General features: G+C 42.7%; 1 protein-coding gene across 2 annotated transcripts in view; it reads right to left on the bottom strand.

Moving 5' to 3' along the window:
* PTPRR (protein tyrosine phosphatase receptor type R) overlaps positions 1-16,731 on the bottom strand; it is a 101,594-nt gene that overhangs the window by 31,011 nt on the left and 53,852 nt on the right. For both annotated transcript variants that reach the window (XM_033162438.1, XM_033162439.1), the window contains exons 3-4: positions 3,812-3,925; positions 1,045-1,197 (exon numbers count right to left, since the gene is read on the bottom strand). In XM_033162438.1, coding sequence (XP_033018329.1) covers positions 1,045-1,197; positions 3,812-3,925 — 267 coding nt within the window. The remainder of the gene's footprint in view (positions 1-1,044; positions 1,198-3,811; positions 3,926-16,731) is intronic.

Genomic DNA, 16,731 nt, shown 5'->3' with positions numbered 1-16,731 from the left:
AGCTTGAAGGTGCCACAAAGTTCTGTGTTAAGGTTTTGATTACCTTCTGGCTGAGCCTTTGGTCTTTCCCCCACAATACGTACATTCATGCCAAGAACATGTGTGGGGCTGCTACCACCCCTTAATGCTGCTGTGTGCATCAACCACACACCATGACATGTAATTAACTTCAGTCTGTAGGAGGCTGATTAATGCCAGCTATGTGTCAGCTGGAGGAAGTGGTCAATGAGCAGTTTCAAGTGACAGGGTTTGCTCCTCACATTCTCAATGACCTTTTCATGGGTGGGGATGGAAGAGAAATTTGACTCAGATTGCATTTAAATGCAAACTAGCCTCATTCTCACTTGTTGAAACAATATGTAGCCATCCTTCACAATTTTCTGAATTTTGCAATGCAGAACAAAATGCATATGCTAGGGTAATGAATGCATATAAATGCATATATTATTGAAAATAACCCACAAAAACGCATTACAGTGGTACCTTGGTTCCCGAACAGCTTAGTTGATGAACAAATTGGCTCCCGAACACCGCAAACCCAAAAGTAAGTGCTGGTTTGCGAACATTTTTCAGAAGCCGAATGTCCATTTCGGCTGTTGACATTGTTTCTGGGGCCAATCAGCCGATCACAAGCCTTGCCTTGGTTTTCAAACGTTTTGGAAGTCGAACAGACTTCCAGAACGGATTGAGTTCAAGAACCAAGGTACCACTGTATATTACAAAACTGCTTTGCAAAAATATGTATATTGGGAGAAATTTGCAATAATGAATTTTCATGAGGACTTTTTTAAAAATTGCAAGCTGATGTGAAAATGTGGAAAACAAAACTTCAGACTGAAAAAAAATTGAAACTGAGAGCTGGGTAGGAAACATCTGACTAAGGCTAGAATCTGTATTAGTATTTTGGCATGACCAGGAGCACATTTATCTACTATGCACTATATCACTACCTCAGTTTTGAAATGATCAGAGGCCTTAATAAGAGCATACATGAGGTGCATATTGAATAATGAGATGCAGCATGATATACTCATGATTGCTTACCTCTGGAGAGACTTCGGTAATTCCAAACTGGGATAAACTGTGGTGTAGCACATTGATATTAAGAGATCTCAAGACTTCTTCAGACGGTAGTGTCTCTGAAACGCCTTTTCTGTTTACTGGTGATACAAAGAGCTCAACACAGTTCTTCTTGCCCTAGCAGAATTGGAAAACATAAATATGAGCAGGATGCTGACCTCTAAAAAATCTCTATCAATAACAAAACATGGTATGATTCTAAGATTTGCTCTTCTTACAAGTGTTCAAGAGAGACCAGAGCTCGGTGAATTCCCCTCAGTTCAAATCAGAATTATGGGATTAAGTAGAATATCTACCAAACTGAGTCCAGTTGGTATTTAGAACACCCAAATGGCACTTCAGATGTTTTAGATTTCCTCTTCCTTATGCTGTGCTTAAAAGTCTCCAAATCTGGGCGCATAGTGATGATGTCATTGGTACGCACCAGGGCAGAGGAGCCTCTGGAAAAACCTAGAGTTCTCCAGGGGACTTATCTGGGTCTATTTTAAAGCAGACAGATTCCTGAAGACCTAGAATTTAAATCCCACATGTATCCAAGAGAATCAAATACCCCAAAGCTACCACTAGATTCACATGAATACTGGAATATGGTGCAGAGTGTGTCCATGCAGTGTCCATGATATTAATCTGGGGTTGCAGCATCTATTAAGTGATGTTACAGTCAGTTATGTGGATTCAAATGTTTAGGAGTGAGGTGCAAGCCATCAGTGTGAAGATAAAAACCACCAAGGGCTGAATATAGGGGGTTTGAAATCCATGGATTAAATTTGGTGATTCACCTCCTTTCCTGATAATAGCTACTTATTTGCAGTTTTCTAATGTGTCATGTTAGCCTTAAGCAAATAATCCAAACTTGAATTCACACCATCAGAAAGACGCTACATCATACATTTGGACAACTTCAACTTCATTTAGTTTGCTCTAGCAAATTCTGACTGCCATGAAAACAGACGTTTCATCTCCCCCATAGGGGCACACATGACATGCTGTCAACCAACCACAAGTAAGTCCAGCCAGCTACAGGACCATGAACTCTCAAAGGCCAAAGTAGAAAGTGGCAAACTGATCTAGACATAATTGTAAAGTTAAAAAATCTAAAGGTGAAGCTCTCACATTTGTGATTCACGTAACATTCCATGTGACATTTATTCCGAGTCAGAAGTGGGATTGTGTTTTGCCAAATTCAGCCATGGCTGCTCCTCAGGCCATGTATGAGCCATGCACATCCATCTTGTGGTGTTAAGAGGAGCATGTTGGCTGTATCTTGTAATCGACACAACTAAATTTGGTTTTAAAATGAATGGTCCCTAACTGAGGTGATATACAACATGTTGTTCATGTGGAGCACAATATAATGTCTCTCACTGCTAACCTATTTCTGTGTTACAGTGCAAGTAAAATCTCCCCATCGGACCAGTTTCACCAGGTAAGTTCTGCAGAAACGAACTGGTTAAGAACAGGTGCAAAAATAACCAGAACTTTGTATATGCACTTTGAATATATTGTGTATAACATTATATAGAGCAGGGCTGGAAAACTCCCTTTCAGCACGAGGGTCACATTTTTAACTCCTGAGGGTTGCATGCCAGTGGTGGGTGAGGCCACAGGCAAAGGCAACCAGAACAATTAATACTGATTTTTATTTTTGTATAGTAGGCTAGTTTCTACACATATCTCACATCCCTCTCTATCCTTCATTCAGACAAGCAAGAGACGTTATCAGAGTTGCAGGACACATTCCAGCCAGGCAAAACCACTTAGGGTATGAGGCAGAGGCACTGAGGGATGTTTCTTTGGGACACTTCTGAGGGCTAGATAGGGGGACTTACTAGTTCTGGAGGGCCATATTCAGCCCCTGGACCTGAGGGAGAAAAGAAGCTCAGAAATGACCCTGCATGATCTTCCTTAAATTGGTGGGGAGAAGTTCTCTTCTCAAAAATCTGGAGCAAACTTCAACTGCTCATTCATAATTTGATCATTGTTTTGCTAGATGTCTGCCAAATGCCTGCTAACTACACAAGGAACCAGGATGGAATTCCCTGAAGAGCTGTAGCTCAGTGGTGGATTGCATGCCTTTATGCAAACAAAGGCCGGGTTCAACCCCTGGCATCTCCATATTTTAAGAGAAAGTCTCCTCTCTGAAAACATGGAAAGTTGCTGCCATTCAGTGGGCCAGTGGTCTCACTAGAATTAGGCAGATTCTTACGAGTATTGGTGGGATACTTTTCCAGCCCAAATAGGAATTTGCCCAGGGGGAAGGTGTCGGGTGTGGTACTTCTCAACTCCATCATAGCCTCTCTGGGCACAGTGCCACCCCTGGAAGGTTTGCTATGTCCTACGGTAGACCTTGCACATAGCCCATTCACCATATCCAATGGCAGTTCAAGATGCAAATTAAAGAAAGCTGGTTGGCCATGTGGAATGTGATCATGTGACTTGACCTTCTGACTCTACAGTGGTCAGGTTCTGGGGTAATTTTGGTGTTCAGGAAAATATCTGGGGGGGGGGGGAATTGTCTGTTTTCACACTCATGCAACTGTGGTGTATATATAAACCGGAACTCTCTAGGGAAGAATGAGCTATATGAAAGAGCTTCAGTGGCCACCAGAAGTTACCCTTGCAGTCAGCAGTTAGGGGAAATATTTTCACTGTTTAAAACTGTGCTGGGTTTTTATTCCCAGGACATGAAAGCTAAAAATGCAAATTGTCACACAAAATGCTCACCACTTACAATGAGTCTGTTGATGTGCACTTGCTGCGGCAGCAGTCCTAAAGCAGCAGCCACTCCTTGGCGGAAAATCCGAAGCAACGTGATATTCAGCTTGTTTACATCCATTTGCAGAGTCTGCAAAACAAACCCCAAACAGACAAATGCATACACAGTTCCCTGCTAATGAATGACTTCAGTGAATTGTGCAAATGGTTTTTCCCAGGACGACGACAAAGCTGCGCTGGCTCTACCCCGAGGCAGAGGATTTTAGGAGGGTCGTGAAAAGGCAGCAAATTGTTTAGTTATTTTATTTGTTATCATGAAGGACCTTGTGGGGGTTTCTGTTCAGGTGCCCAAATAACACGGCAGTCCTGAGGTCCTTTGTGCCTTGACCAGAGGAGGAGGAACCATTTGCTGTACTGCCCACAATTAGCAAAACATGGCCCTGAAATCTGTGAAGCCAATGTGTGTTTCAAATCAAGGACAAGGGGGGCTGTTGTCGTTTTTCAGGGTGAGGGTGGGTGGGCAGATTCCAGTGTGTTGAAAGAGTGCAACATCTTGTCTTCTCCCAACGTTCAGTTCAAGGTGAGGTCAAGGAACGTTAGAAGGCTTCTTTGGCTGCAATCTTAAAAGCTTTACTCAGGAGTAAATCCCCCACAAGTCAATCAGAGCAAAAACAGCAGGGCAGCGACCCCTCTAAACGAAACAGCATTACATAAAATAAGCAAAGGTTTGTTTCCGATTACCATTTCACTTCCGAGGCATAAAGCAATTGAGTACAAAATTTGATGGCTTTACATGCTTGTTTCCTGAGCTGTGGTCATTATGCTGAACATCCTTTTTACTGCCACTTCCCACGTTCCTGAACTGAGCCCTGATATACCTAGCATGTTCTCTGGCTGATCCTTGACGCCAATGAAGCCTTGCTGACTGCTCATTCACCAGCCTCGACTATTCCCATAAGCTACTAGTCTAAATGGCTCCTTAGAAAGAATTGTCTGTTTTCTTAGGACTATAATTCACCCTTCTTGCCGTGCAAGAACTCATCCTGCTTTGTAAAACGTGCAACAGATTACATCCCCCTAATCCAGATGATCTTAATCAGGGTGCATGCCGCAAGTCACCTGACACACACCATGCCCTCCTTTTGTCTGGAACAACCAGGCCTTGCCACGTGGAACCAGGCCATCGCATGGGAAGTCATAAGTGTTTACCCCCTGGTATAGATTCTTGTAACTGAGCTTAAGTTGGTGAGACAGCAGCAGAAGGGAGAGTGCTGTAGTTTGTAGGAGTCTGGTTGTCTCTGCTGCATTTCTGCATTTTGAATCTGCTTGTAGTTATTATAGTCCCCATATGTTTCAGTTTATAGTTGTGTTCAAGAAAATAGCTTATCTAATTATTCTCTGCACTGCCCTAAAACATATAATTTTTAATAACTTTTTTGCAGCTGATTTGTGATATTTTTTGGGACATCGTAAACTGCTTAAGAGTTTTCCTTTGAAGTGTGAAGTGGTATATAAATTACCTAAATAAAATAATGACCTAAATAACAACAATGCAAACTGCCCTTTACATCTAGGGCATACATGGAATATAATAGCAGATCACGGGCACCGAGTTCACTCTGATTTATTTATTTTTTAAAGTCTCCAAGTATTGCAGACACTTTTAATTCAACAGAGGAAGTGTTGAACTGTCCAGAGTCAGCAGACACTAATTAATCATATTATTCCATGCTGATCTGTACTGTTTATCATTTACGGCACTTGTTCCCTAAGGGGAGTACAGTTTTGAATGTGTGGTACGTGCTGTCAGCCGTGACTTTGTATGCCTAAAGGAGCGGAAGGTAGTCACCTTGGAGGGAACATGTTCCCAATGCAATTTATTAATCTAGCTACTGCAACTGTTAGCAACAGTTTCCAGGTTGCTGTGCTTCAGGCTATAAATGCAATGGCGTTACACTGTCAAGAGGGGCCTGGAAAGGTGGAGTTAAAAACAAAGAGGAACCCGTCAAGGTAAAATCAGTGGCATCATGGAATCTGGCTGGAGTTTCTATAGAAAAGGAGGGAATGCACCATCCAAACTACAAGGCATATCTCTTATATGCAGGGGCATACCTAGAGGTGAGGGACGTGGGTGGCACTGTGGTCTAAACCACTGAGCCTCTTGGGCTTGCTGATCAGAAGGTTGGCGGTTTGAATCCCTGCGATGGGGTGATCTCCCATTGCTCGGTCCCAACTTCTGCCAACTTAGCAGTTCGAAAGCACACAAGTGCAAGTAGATAAATAGATACCGCTGCGCCAGGAATGTAAATGGCGTTTCTGTGTGCTCTGGTTTCCATCACAGTGTTTCATTGCACCAGAAATGGTTTAGTCATGCTGGCTACATGAGCCAAAAAGCTGTCTGTGGACAAACGCCAGCTCCCTCGGCCTGAAAGTGAGATGAGCGCTGCAACCCCATAGTCGCCTTTGACTGCACTTAACTGTGCAGGGGTCCTTTATCTTTTACCTTTCTACCTAGAGGTTGGCCAGGTAGGCCTCTGCCAAGGATGGAGACCCAGGGAGGGCACAAAAATTGCACCTCTCCACTCTGGCTCCAAGTGCACGCACAGACAGATGGGTTGAAGGAATTGGAGGAGGAGGAGGAGGAGGGGAGATGGAGCTGATATATCTCCTTGCTAAGGGTGCAAGGGAGCCTAAGTACTTTTTATGAAAGTTTATGGTAGCAGTCTCAGTTGGTCTAGCATAACAGGGGAATCCACTGACCATAGGCAGCCATGGGTGAATTAGAAAGAAGAGGGAGCTTCCCCACTTCAGACTTGGCCCTCCAACTCAAGCAGGATAACATGGGTAGTGGTGAATGTGTGTGTTTGTGCATGCTTAGCATGCTTGTCCCTGCCCATGTGTAGGATTTTGAGGTAAAGTGGCCAGATTGTTGTATCGTCTCCCAACATCGCTCCTCCACAAGGGGATAATTATGAAATGAGGGAGATCTCCCCTCCCCACTGCCAGGAGCTCTAACACAGTTCAAATAAGGAACTGCTTCTTAAAAATGGCACTTATGGGAAAGTCTCTCAGCCATGCCCTCTGTTCAACCGTGAGATAAGGACAATGGACTGCATGGACAATGGACAACAACAGCACGGCAGCTACTGACTGAACAGAGTGAAGCAGCCGAGGAGGCAGAGGTGCCTGTGGCCTGCCTTCATCCGCCACTGCCTCAGAGAATAAGCAGCACCGCCTAGCTAGCTACTACCACCACTTCCTATGGTGGGTGCCTGGCAGCAAGCAGCAGGTGTGTTGCAAACAAGCAGTGGCAGGAGCACCCTCAGGAACTGCTGCCTGAGGCAACTGCCCCACCCTGCCTCACAGACAGCCCTGCCCTGATGGCTCTCATAGCTGTTGATAAAGAAGAAATCCAATACATAAAGACAGACATTTCCCTTACCTGAATAAAAGCCTTCACTTCTTTTTCTGAAAATGGCCATTTTGACAAGCTAACCCCTTTATCCTTTCAGGCTTTGGCATTCTAGGCTAAGTCACAGAGGAGGGAAGAAAATATCCCAGAGATGTTTTCTTTAGATACGGCTTGATTTCAATACTTATCCCCAACTCTGCCTTGAAAAGTTTGCTCAGATCCCGCCATCGTTTGATTTGAAATTTCCTTCTGGGAGTGCAAACTAATTGAGCACAAAGTGGTGGGAAGCTGCTTGAAAGAACAGCCTGATATATATTTCAAAGCCTGTTTTAAAAAGTTTCCGCTCTTGCTGGGCGATTTTGGTTTCTCTTTTAAGCAACACGAGGTAATTGGCAAGCATGGTCTCCCATAGAAGCAGATTGCTTATAATAAAGAGAATCATGAAGGGTATTGAGCCCAATTGTACGTTTAGGCTGCCATTCTTTGCATGCTGCATGTGTAGGTATTAGGAGTACTTTACAAACACTGTGAAACCTCGCTTCGACTTCTGAAAGATGCCTCTGAATAATGTCATCTTACAAGCGTGTTTAGCGCAGTAGCATCTATTTAGATCGCTTTAATTCCCCAATCCCCAACAAATTATTTGAGCAACTATTGCTGTGGCTGCATTTATAAGCCTCAGCTCAATAACCCAAAGGATGCAGATGAACTTAATGCACCCATCCATAGCCCCTCTGCTCCTGCATTGCTTCTCCTTTTGTGCAAAACGATGAACAAGCCAAGAAGCCAAAGTTTCCCATAGCTTTGAGGGATGACCAAACCAGGAACTATAGCAAATGGCGTCCAAGCAACTCAGGGTCTAGAATCCAGCTTTAGATCATGCCTTCATGTTCCAGTTTGTTTGGAAGCCATTAACCATAGCTTCCCAGTTTGGGTATCAACAAGGAACTGCGGCTTCCTGGCTTCCTTTGTCACTCACGTGAATGGGGTAATGAAGTAGCTGCACATGGGCATTTAAGAACATATAATCATAGAACTGTAGAGTTGGGAGGGACTCTGAGGGTCATCTAGTCCAACTGCCTGCTGGCTCAGTTAATATTCTAATGGGAAGCTACTAGTTTGTACTTTCCAAAACAAAAACAATATAAAAAGCAAGTATGGTGCTTGAGTAACCTCTACTCTCGTATATGGGGCACATTCATGGAGAATAAGGCTATCAATGGCTGATAATAATAATAATAATAATAATAATAATAATAATAATAATAATAATAATAATTTATTTATACCCCACCCATCTGGCTGGGTTTCCCCAGCCACTCTGGGTGGCTTCCAACAGAATATTAAAAACACGATAAAACATCAAACATTAAAAACTTCCCTAAACAGGGCTGCCTTCAGATGTCTTCTAAAAGTCACATAGTTGTTTATTTCATTGACATCCAATAGAAAGGTGTTCCATAGGGTGGGCACCACTACCGAGAAGGCTCTCGCTGCCTGGTTCCCTGTAGCTTCACTTCTCACAGTGAGGGAACTGCCAGAAGGTCCTCGGAGCTGGACCTCAGTATCCAGGCTGAGCAATGGGGGTGGAGCCTACTAGCCACAATGGCTATGTTCTACCTCTGCCAACACAGTCAGTGTGCCTCAGAATGCCATTGGCTAGAAATCACAAGTGCTGCTGCACTCATGTCCTGCTTTGGGGCTTCCTGCATACACCTGGTTGGCCACTCTGAGAGCAGGAGGCTGGACTAAATGCGTCTTTGGCCCAATCCAGCTGGTTCTTCTGATTGCTGTCACGGCACATGCAAGAACCCCCACTAAAACGAAAGGAGGCTTTCAGCAACCTCCGCTACTCAGAGATGGTGGGTGGACCCTGATGGCTCACAAACCCCAGGGTTTTATTTGGAACTTGAAATCCTCATTTCAATTTTTCAAGGAATGACCTTGAAAGCATTGTCTTCTGCTCCACGAAAACAGCAAAGCAACAGTATCCATTTCTGTTTAAAACAGATCTGAGCAAAAAGCAGATGGGATGCTTCCTTCCATGTAGCACTAAAGAGTGTAAACAGAGCCAAGGCATTATTCATTCATTATGGTTTGCTGGCGCCAGTAGGCACACTGCCCATGCTAGTCTGGAATCGGGCTGGTCTGCACGCTGACAGAGAAACTTAGATATTAAGGTGGCTATTGCAGAACCCCCAAAGAAGTGGTGTTCAGTGGCCACCATGTCTTTGGCATAACCTTCATAGGTCTCAAGGTGAACCAGCGGTCCAGAACCCACCAGGGTTGGCATCACTTAAACCTAGAGGGCATAGCACAGTTGGCGCGCTAGTACTGAGAACCCCCTCTTGCATGCTTCCACATAGCAGATGCTTGGCAAATGTGGGCATCCTGTCTCGATTGGAACATCTAGGCTAGGTATAGGAGCAGGTATTCCACATAGAGCTTGACAGGTCCAAACAAGTACCTTGGACTTGGCTTGGCCACTGCAAACTGGCATCCACTGCAACTTGTTCAGAATGAGTGTAATACATTCTTGGCAAGCTGTCCTGGTGAACTTGCTGCAGTTTCCAAATGAATCCCAAAGGTGGTTCCATATAGAGTGCATTGCAGTAATCCAGCTTTGAGGCTATATAGGGCACCTCTTTCCAGGATTGGAAATCCTGCTCTTGCAGGATTCCTGACCATGGGGAGAGGAGGGATGTTTGCCTATGCATGTATCTTAATGTCTCTAAGGGAGTGCCAGCCTCACTCAAGTTGCCTACACCTTTCAGATAGGACACCCAGACATGATCACACCCAGAAGCTCTACAAGAGTCAGAAGTGTGTATTTTGACACAAATGAATGACATTAAAAATGACTCTGTAAATCATGGTCTTTCTTTTTTAAAACAAAAACAACAACCCAGTTTGAAAGTTCAATTTCATGCAACACTTTAAAAAAACATTGGGAAAGAAATTCAAATTCAAGACTGCTGTCGCCACCATTTACTTTGGGGAACCTCCTTCCTCTTTCAACATAATGAATCACAGACCAGGCTAAACTTTATATAAGGCTTAGAGGCTGGAAGCCATGTGCAAACATCAGCTAATTAACTTCCTTATAGTTGGGGTTGTTTACCTTGTACTTTGCCCCTCCATTTGCCTTGTTGCATGAACTCTACAGATAAGAAAGTGAATGGAAAAGCAGGCACTTCATTTAGCGGTGAGGAAGTGTTGCTTTTGGAGTTGCTGAATGCCTCTATTTTTCTATCTGGGTACATTTGACAGGTGGCCTTTCTCTGTCTCCTTGGTTATCCTCAAGAAAGGTACCCGAACACCTGCTTTGCTTCAGAGGTAATAGGTTGAACCCAATGTTGTACAAGCTGAGTTTCACTCATGCAACAGAACTTCTATTTTCTCTCCTCCCCCTGTGTAGCCCCAAAATATATTCTCTGGAGGGTCCCCCTCCAACCTTCCAGAGCATATTTTGAGGGCATGCAGAGGGCTGGAGGGGACAGAAGAGAAAACGAAAGCTCCATTATGTATGCAAAGGTTCTGCACACTGACCAATTTTTCTATTTCCTCTTCTGCAGTCTCTGAAGGAAGATGAGAGGCTGCCAATCCATGCTGGCAGTCCTGCTGTGACTGGCGCATCACATTTACCACAAATTTGTCAAATAGCAATTCATTACCCAAACTACCATGGATTCTTATCTCATCCCTTTAAAAAAAAACTTCCCACAAAGTTTCAATCAGAGCTAGGATTGTGTGGAATTTTCATTAAAGTGTAAAGCGCCATTCCAAGAGATAGAAAGCAGTCTGAAGGAGCAAAGTCTCAAAGGAATTCCAAACAAAATCCCTTGTCTTCTGTTTTATGTGCTGTGGCTTTGGTTTGGAACTATATTTCCACTTACGAACTAACTCATTTCCTGGTTTTTGAACTACACTTACCTAGTCTTCCAAATTACCTCACAATACATGCATAAGAAAATAGTATAGAAAGCCTACAGTGACATACATCAGGTGGTGAATAAGGGAGATCGTACGTACATGCCTTCATGCTATTATTTGATGACATTACACTGCTTTGCCAGCCATGGAAATAAAATGTCTGGTCGGAGTGGGGGTGACTGAAAATAACAAGAAATTATGGACCCCTTCAGGTGCCTCTCTTTCTACAAGACTTTTCTTCTTTGTCCACATCACATCAATTGTAAGTAATCTCACCCCCATTGGTCACTTTCTTCTCATGCAAACTAACCTTAGGGCCCTCTCCAGACAGGTGTGTGTTTGCTTGTTTAAAGGTATATTCAGGATGCAACAACAGTGGTGGATGTATACTAGACTGTTCAAACATAATTCTACTTTATTAGATGGTCTGCAATGTGTCCCCAGTGTTGTTGCATTATTGCCATTTGGAGGGGCAGTCCTCCAGTACAGTGCAACAAAAGTGGGGTCAAAAATAAAATAAACCAGAACATTTGTGGTGTATAAAGTGTCAGGATTTCAGCAGGAAGTTATGGGACATGCTCTGATTGGTGACAAAGCAGTATGTCCTCCTCAAAACCTTTGCAGGTCCAAACAGTATTGAAAGCTGCCTTGATAAAATCTTTATGAGTGCACACAAAGGACATATGGAGGGGTGATCTCCCCTTCCTTGCTAATTTAGTATCTGAAGAAGTGTGCATGCACACGAAAGCTTATACCCAGAACAAACTTAGTTGGTCTCTAAGGTGTTACTGGACAATTTTTTATTTTTTTTATCTATTTCGACTGCGTCAGACCAACACGGCTACCTACCTGAATTGCTAATTTATAAACTTGTCAGATGATAATACCAAGACAGAGCCATGTAAAGCAACAAGTGTTTTGTTTGTAGACTTTTAAACTACCAATGGTTGGAGGGGTGTTCAAATGTTGGATGAATATGACCCTCTCTGAAACAATTTCCAAACAGAATATTAAACCCTACTTCATTTTGTTTGAATATATTAGATTAAGCATTCTACAAAACAAAGCTTCTCAGCACAATACTTTGGAATTCCCCAGATGCTAAGAATATTAGATTATCCTTGAAAATACTGCATGCCGTTGCAGAAGATGGTCATTGGAGACAGGATAATGAATTACAGGGAAGGGGGGGTCATTTTATTTCAGACCATTTTATATATATATATAAACCATAATATTTAATAGAAATTTTTGATTTTTTCATTTATATGTCAAATTAGCCTTTCTCAGTAACAACATTTAATTCTATTGAGGTATGAAAAAGTAGTTATCTATATTGTAAAGGGTAAATGGGAAACATTCTATGTCACTCCAATTTGCTTAATAGCCTGACTGAAATCCTGGAGCCACATACAATACAAGAAAACTGCTTTAGCCGAGCTACAAATGACAGCAGGTGCTTGCTTTACATGTTTTAAAGTTTTTAAAGGTATTTTTATTTTTTAATTGCATTGCTTTTATGCTCATGTTTATTTTTAACTGTATTGTTTGCCACCCTAGCCTTCTTTGAGATAAAGGTTTACTAAAATAAATAATACATTTTTGGGGGTGCAAACGGGAGCAGCAGCATAATGACCGCTCTCCTCATCAAATGGGGGGGCATCTTTTGCATGGCCGCATGCAGCCCCCGGATCCCAGTGCAGCTCCTGGTAGTTTGGACTGGCTTCATCCTCCCCAGGCGGGATACTTGGGGTCTCGGCCTACCTCAGTCAACCAGCCAATCCCGCCTGGGGAAGCATTGCCAGGGGATTGGCCAGGTAAGGGCAGGGACTGTCCTGCCCACACAATAGAAGGTGTAGCTTACCTGGGAAGCGGCAGTTGGGCTCCAGAGCTTCTCCCACCCTCCACTCCCTCAATTAAGTCTTATTTTCCAGGTTAACCTCTTCTCCACAGGTACACAGGCGCTGCTATGTCAAGGCCGCTGTTGAAGGGTCAGAAAGGAATTTCCCTGCATTGGCAGGTTTCGCCTTTCCAGTAGTAATATGTCACAACTTTGGCAGTTTCAGGCCTTGGGTGGAATCCTTTAGACTATCTTCCTAAATGGGGGGGGGGCATGAGGCGGTGACCCATGCCCCCTTTGCGGTGCCGATACCAGAGTTCCCCATTAAAGGGGTCTTGGGGGAGGCATTGTCAATACTCTGAGAGGTTGTCATTGCTCTCCCCCTCCAGCGGCGGCGAATGGTGGGCGGGCTCTCTGCTTGAACATATGTTCTCCAGAGCCAGCCCAATCCCCACATATTATGGATAACCTTGAAGTCTCCCAGATTCCCGGCTGGGGACTGGTAAGGATAAACGCCCAATGCCTGAGCCAAGGTCTCCCTACATCTGAATCTTAATCAAGTTTTGGCCAATTTTAATCCCATAGCACATTGTCTTGTGTCATTATTCCGCTCGGGGGTCACCTGGGTATGGGGGACTCCGCCTGTCCACGCAAATTAAATCATTTGATCATATTGTGGAACACATGTGCTCAGAGACACAGACTGAAAATTGCATACAAATCCAAATCAAAATGCACCATTCAAATGCAGAGTCCGCCTACTTCTGAGAGCTGAAGAAAATGCTTTCCCCATTTTTGAGTGAAACTGTTTCTGAACTATAGGATTTATTTGAATGAAACAATAGCAAGGCTATGAAGGAAACCGTGAACCAATAGTTTCTTGAAAACACCTTGATGAGTATTTTGTAGGGCACTCTGGGGTCAGATGAAATGGCTTGGGAGAGTGGGGGCTACACCAGGGCCATTGGACTACTCATTTCCCATAACTGAACCAGGTAAAGTGAAAGTAAAATTTCATTTCCCCCCCTGTCAGATTAATTTGCTTTCCTGTTATTAACACTATAGTAAACACTAAACCACAGCTGATTCGAAGATAACATTAAAGTGGAAAAACAATTATGCTCTTATTAAATTAGATACCCAAGAACTGGAAAATAGCACCTTTTAATCACTTGTGGTCATTTATCTTCCTGGTGGCTAAAATGTAGCATTAACAACCACTGTATCAAAAATACCCGAAGGCTGCATCTAGTAAATAAGCATTATTACAAGTAAATCCACCTGGAAGCCGATAGGGCTGGTTCACATGAAAAGATGGCTTTGATTGAGGTACCAAAAACAGAACACTTTCAAAAGGAGGTGGCAAGGAAGTTTAGTGGAATGAAATACAGTGTAGTTAGAAACTGGGATATATACCTTACATATATAATCCCTGTATCGAGCTTGCAATATCTCATTCAAATTATTATTATTATTTTAGTTTAATAAACTAATGAAATCAAGCTACATGGCATGCTAAGCTTTTTTTAAAAATGGGTTGCCCAAATATAAAATCAAAGACTGTATAAAACCAGATTTGAAGCCACTATAGTTGCAATCCTTTGCACACTTACCAGAGAGCAAGTCTCATTGAAGTAAACTGCGCTTGCTTCTGAGTAGATGTGGATAGGATTGAACTGTAAAACCCATGATATTGCACACAATGTAATTCTTAGCCTTATTTAATATACAATTTGTTCTATTTTTTGTGTTGTTTTTTTAAGGGGCAGGGCATTTGGGAAAAAAAGAAACAATACAACATTGTACCTGGATAATTTCTTGGCTTCTCTACTTTTTTTCAGATCTGGCTGATGTCTCCACCTCCATGTGCAAGACACTGATTGTCTCATTTTCTCGTCAGGGTGTGATTCACTCTAACTACACTGGTTTCTAAGCCAACAGAGAAATACAGAGCAATTCCCATTCAGTCCCTGTAAACTCATTGCCTGCATAACTGGTCCCAGAACTGCTGAGACCGGCTCCTTTGGGATGCAGCTCAGGTGCCTGCTGCTTCTCCTGCAGTTTATCGGAACTGAAACACACAGAGACTTTTCACAAGAGGAAGATCTGGGGAAGGCACAGTGTTGAATAGTTTTCATGGTGTCTTTGATGAGATGTAAGCAACAACAGAACTACCGATTTTGGATGGAGAAAATAAAGCACTTCTACACACAGCCCGTCATTAACCTGTGGGAATTACTGCCACAATTTAGATTCTCAGGGCTCATCCAGACTTCCTTTTGTGCCATGTTTCTAAGCACAGGTCTGTGTTTTAAAGTGTCACATCAAAGTGTTTGGGTTTGTTGCTTGTTTTTTGCCCTGGCATTTCCCCCATAAAAACTTACTCTTTACCACTGGATCACATCAAACAACAGTTCGCAGAAAACCTGAATTGCCGTTCGTTCTGATTCGTTCGTTAAAGGCAGTGCTTTTTCTGGGGGGACGGGGATGGGGACGCAGGGGTAGGTACGCATACCCCTAAACATTTTGTGAATCTAAGTTTGGCCTCATTGAGCGACAGTATTGCAATATGAGTAGAAAAATGTATACCCCTAAACATTTTTTTTAATAGAAAAAAAGCACTGGTTAAAGATAAGTGTGGATGAGCCCACAGAGTTACTCAAGTCCATGTGGCAAGGACAATGCCTCTCTGAAACACATGCTTGTACAATGTTCTTTACTTAACAAATTTTGGGAGAAAGTGCTGCATTGTGTAACTATGACCGTGCAGAAAAAGTTAAATCTTTCAGCAGAGAATATTTTATTGAATTATATACCTGCAGTATGGAAATTAGTGATGGGACAATGGAAATGGATTTTCCATGCCCTAATGGTGGCCAAGAGATTGATATTGAGGAACTGGAAAAAATAAAGATATAGTACCCTTCAGTCAATGGACTGATGATATGACACCACTGGCAATTTATGAACGGACTGCTTACAGGCACAGACTCTGTATGGATAAATAGGATAACATTTGGAATGAGTTTATACAAAATGTAGTAGGCTATTAGCATTTACATAAGCACTGGGACAATAACACTATACCAATTTATACAAGAATGTATGGGGATATCGTATATTGCTCTCTCTTTTTTGTATATTTTCATTTTTATATGTATCTTTGTGGTTGTTGTTTTTCCTCCCTCTCACTTTTCCTTCTTGTTTCTTTTTCCACTTTATTTCTTTTAACTGAAATCACCTTAATAAAAATATAAATATTTTTAAAAAGAGTTACTCAAGTCCATTTATTTCAATAGGTCTGTCCTAAGCATGTCTAACGTTGGACATCACCGAGGATGTCTGTCAAATCTCTAGCGGAAGAATTGTCTACCACATGGGACTAAGTGCTCAATTTCCAGTTTGAGACAACTTGGTTCTATGTAGCAGTCCAACCTCTTCATCCTCTGCTTTTGGGCTTCCCAGAAGGAGGCAATTGTCAGATACAGTGGACAAAAAGAGCCCTTGTTCTATGCTAGCAGGGCTCTTCTTATGAGTGGAGAGAGCCAGGTTCAAATCCCATATCAACCACTCAGCTCACTGGGTGATGCTGGGCTTGTCACTCTCTCATTTTATTCAGGGTTGCTGTGAAGGTCAGATGGGGACACCATAACCATGTGTGGTGCTCTGAACACTTCGGAAGTCAGGGTCGAATAACAGTTCATAAATACATAATAATAAATATGATTCACAAGTTAAACTATTCACAAAA

This window comes from Lacerta agilis, chromosome 10 (assembly GCF_009819535.1).
Source record: "Lacerta agilis isolate rLacAgi1 chromosome 10, rLacAgi1.pri, whole genome shotgun sequence".
In the NCBI taxonomy this organism is placed as follows: Eukaryota; Metazoa; Chordata; class Lepidosauria; order Squamata; family Lacertidae; genus Lacerta; species Lacerta agilis.
The sequence above is the reverse complement of the archived record's forward strand: the minus strand, read 5'-3'. Positions and strand labels throughout refer to the sequence as shown.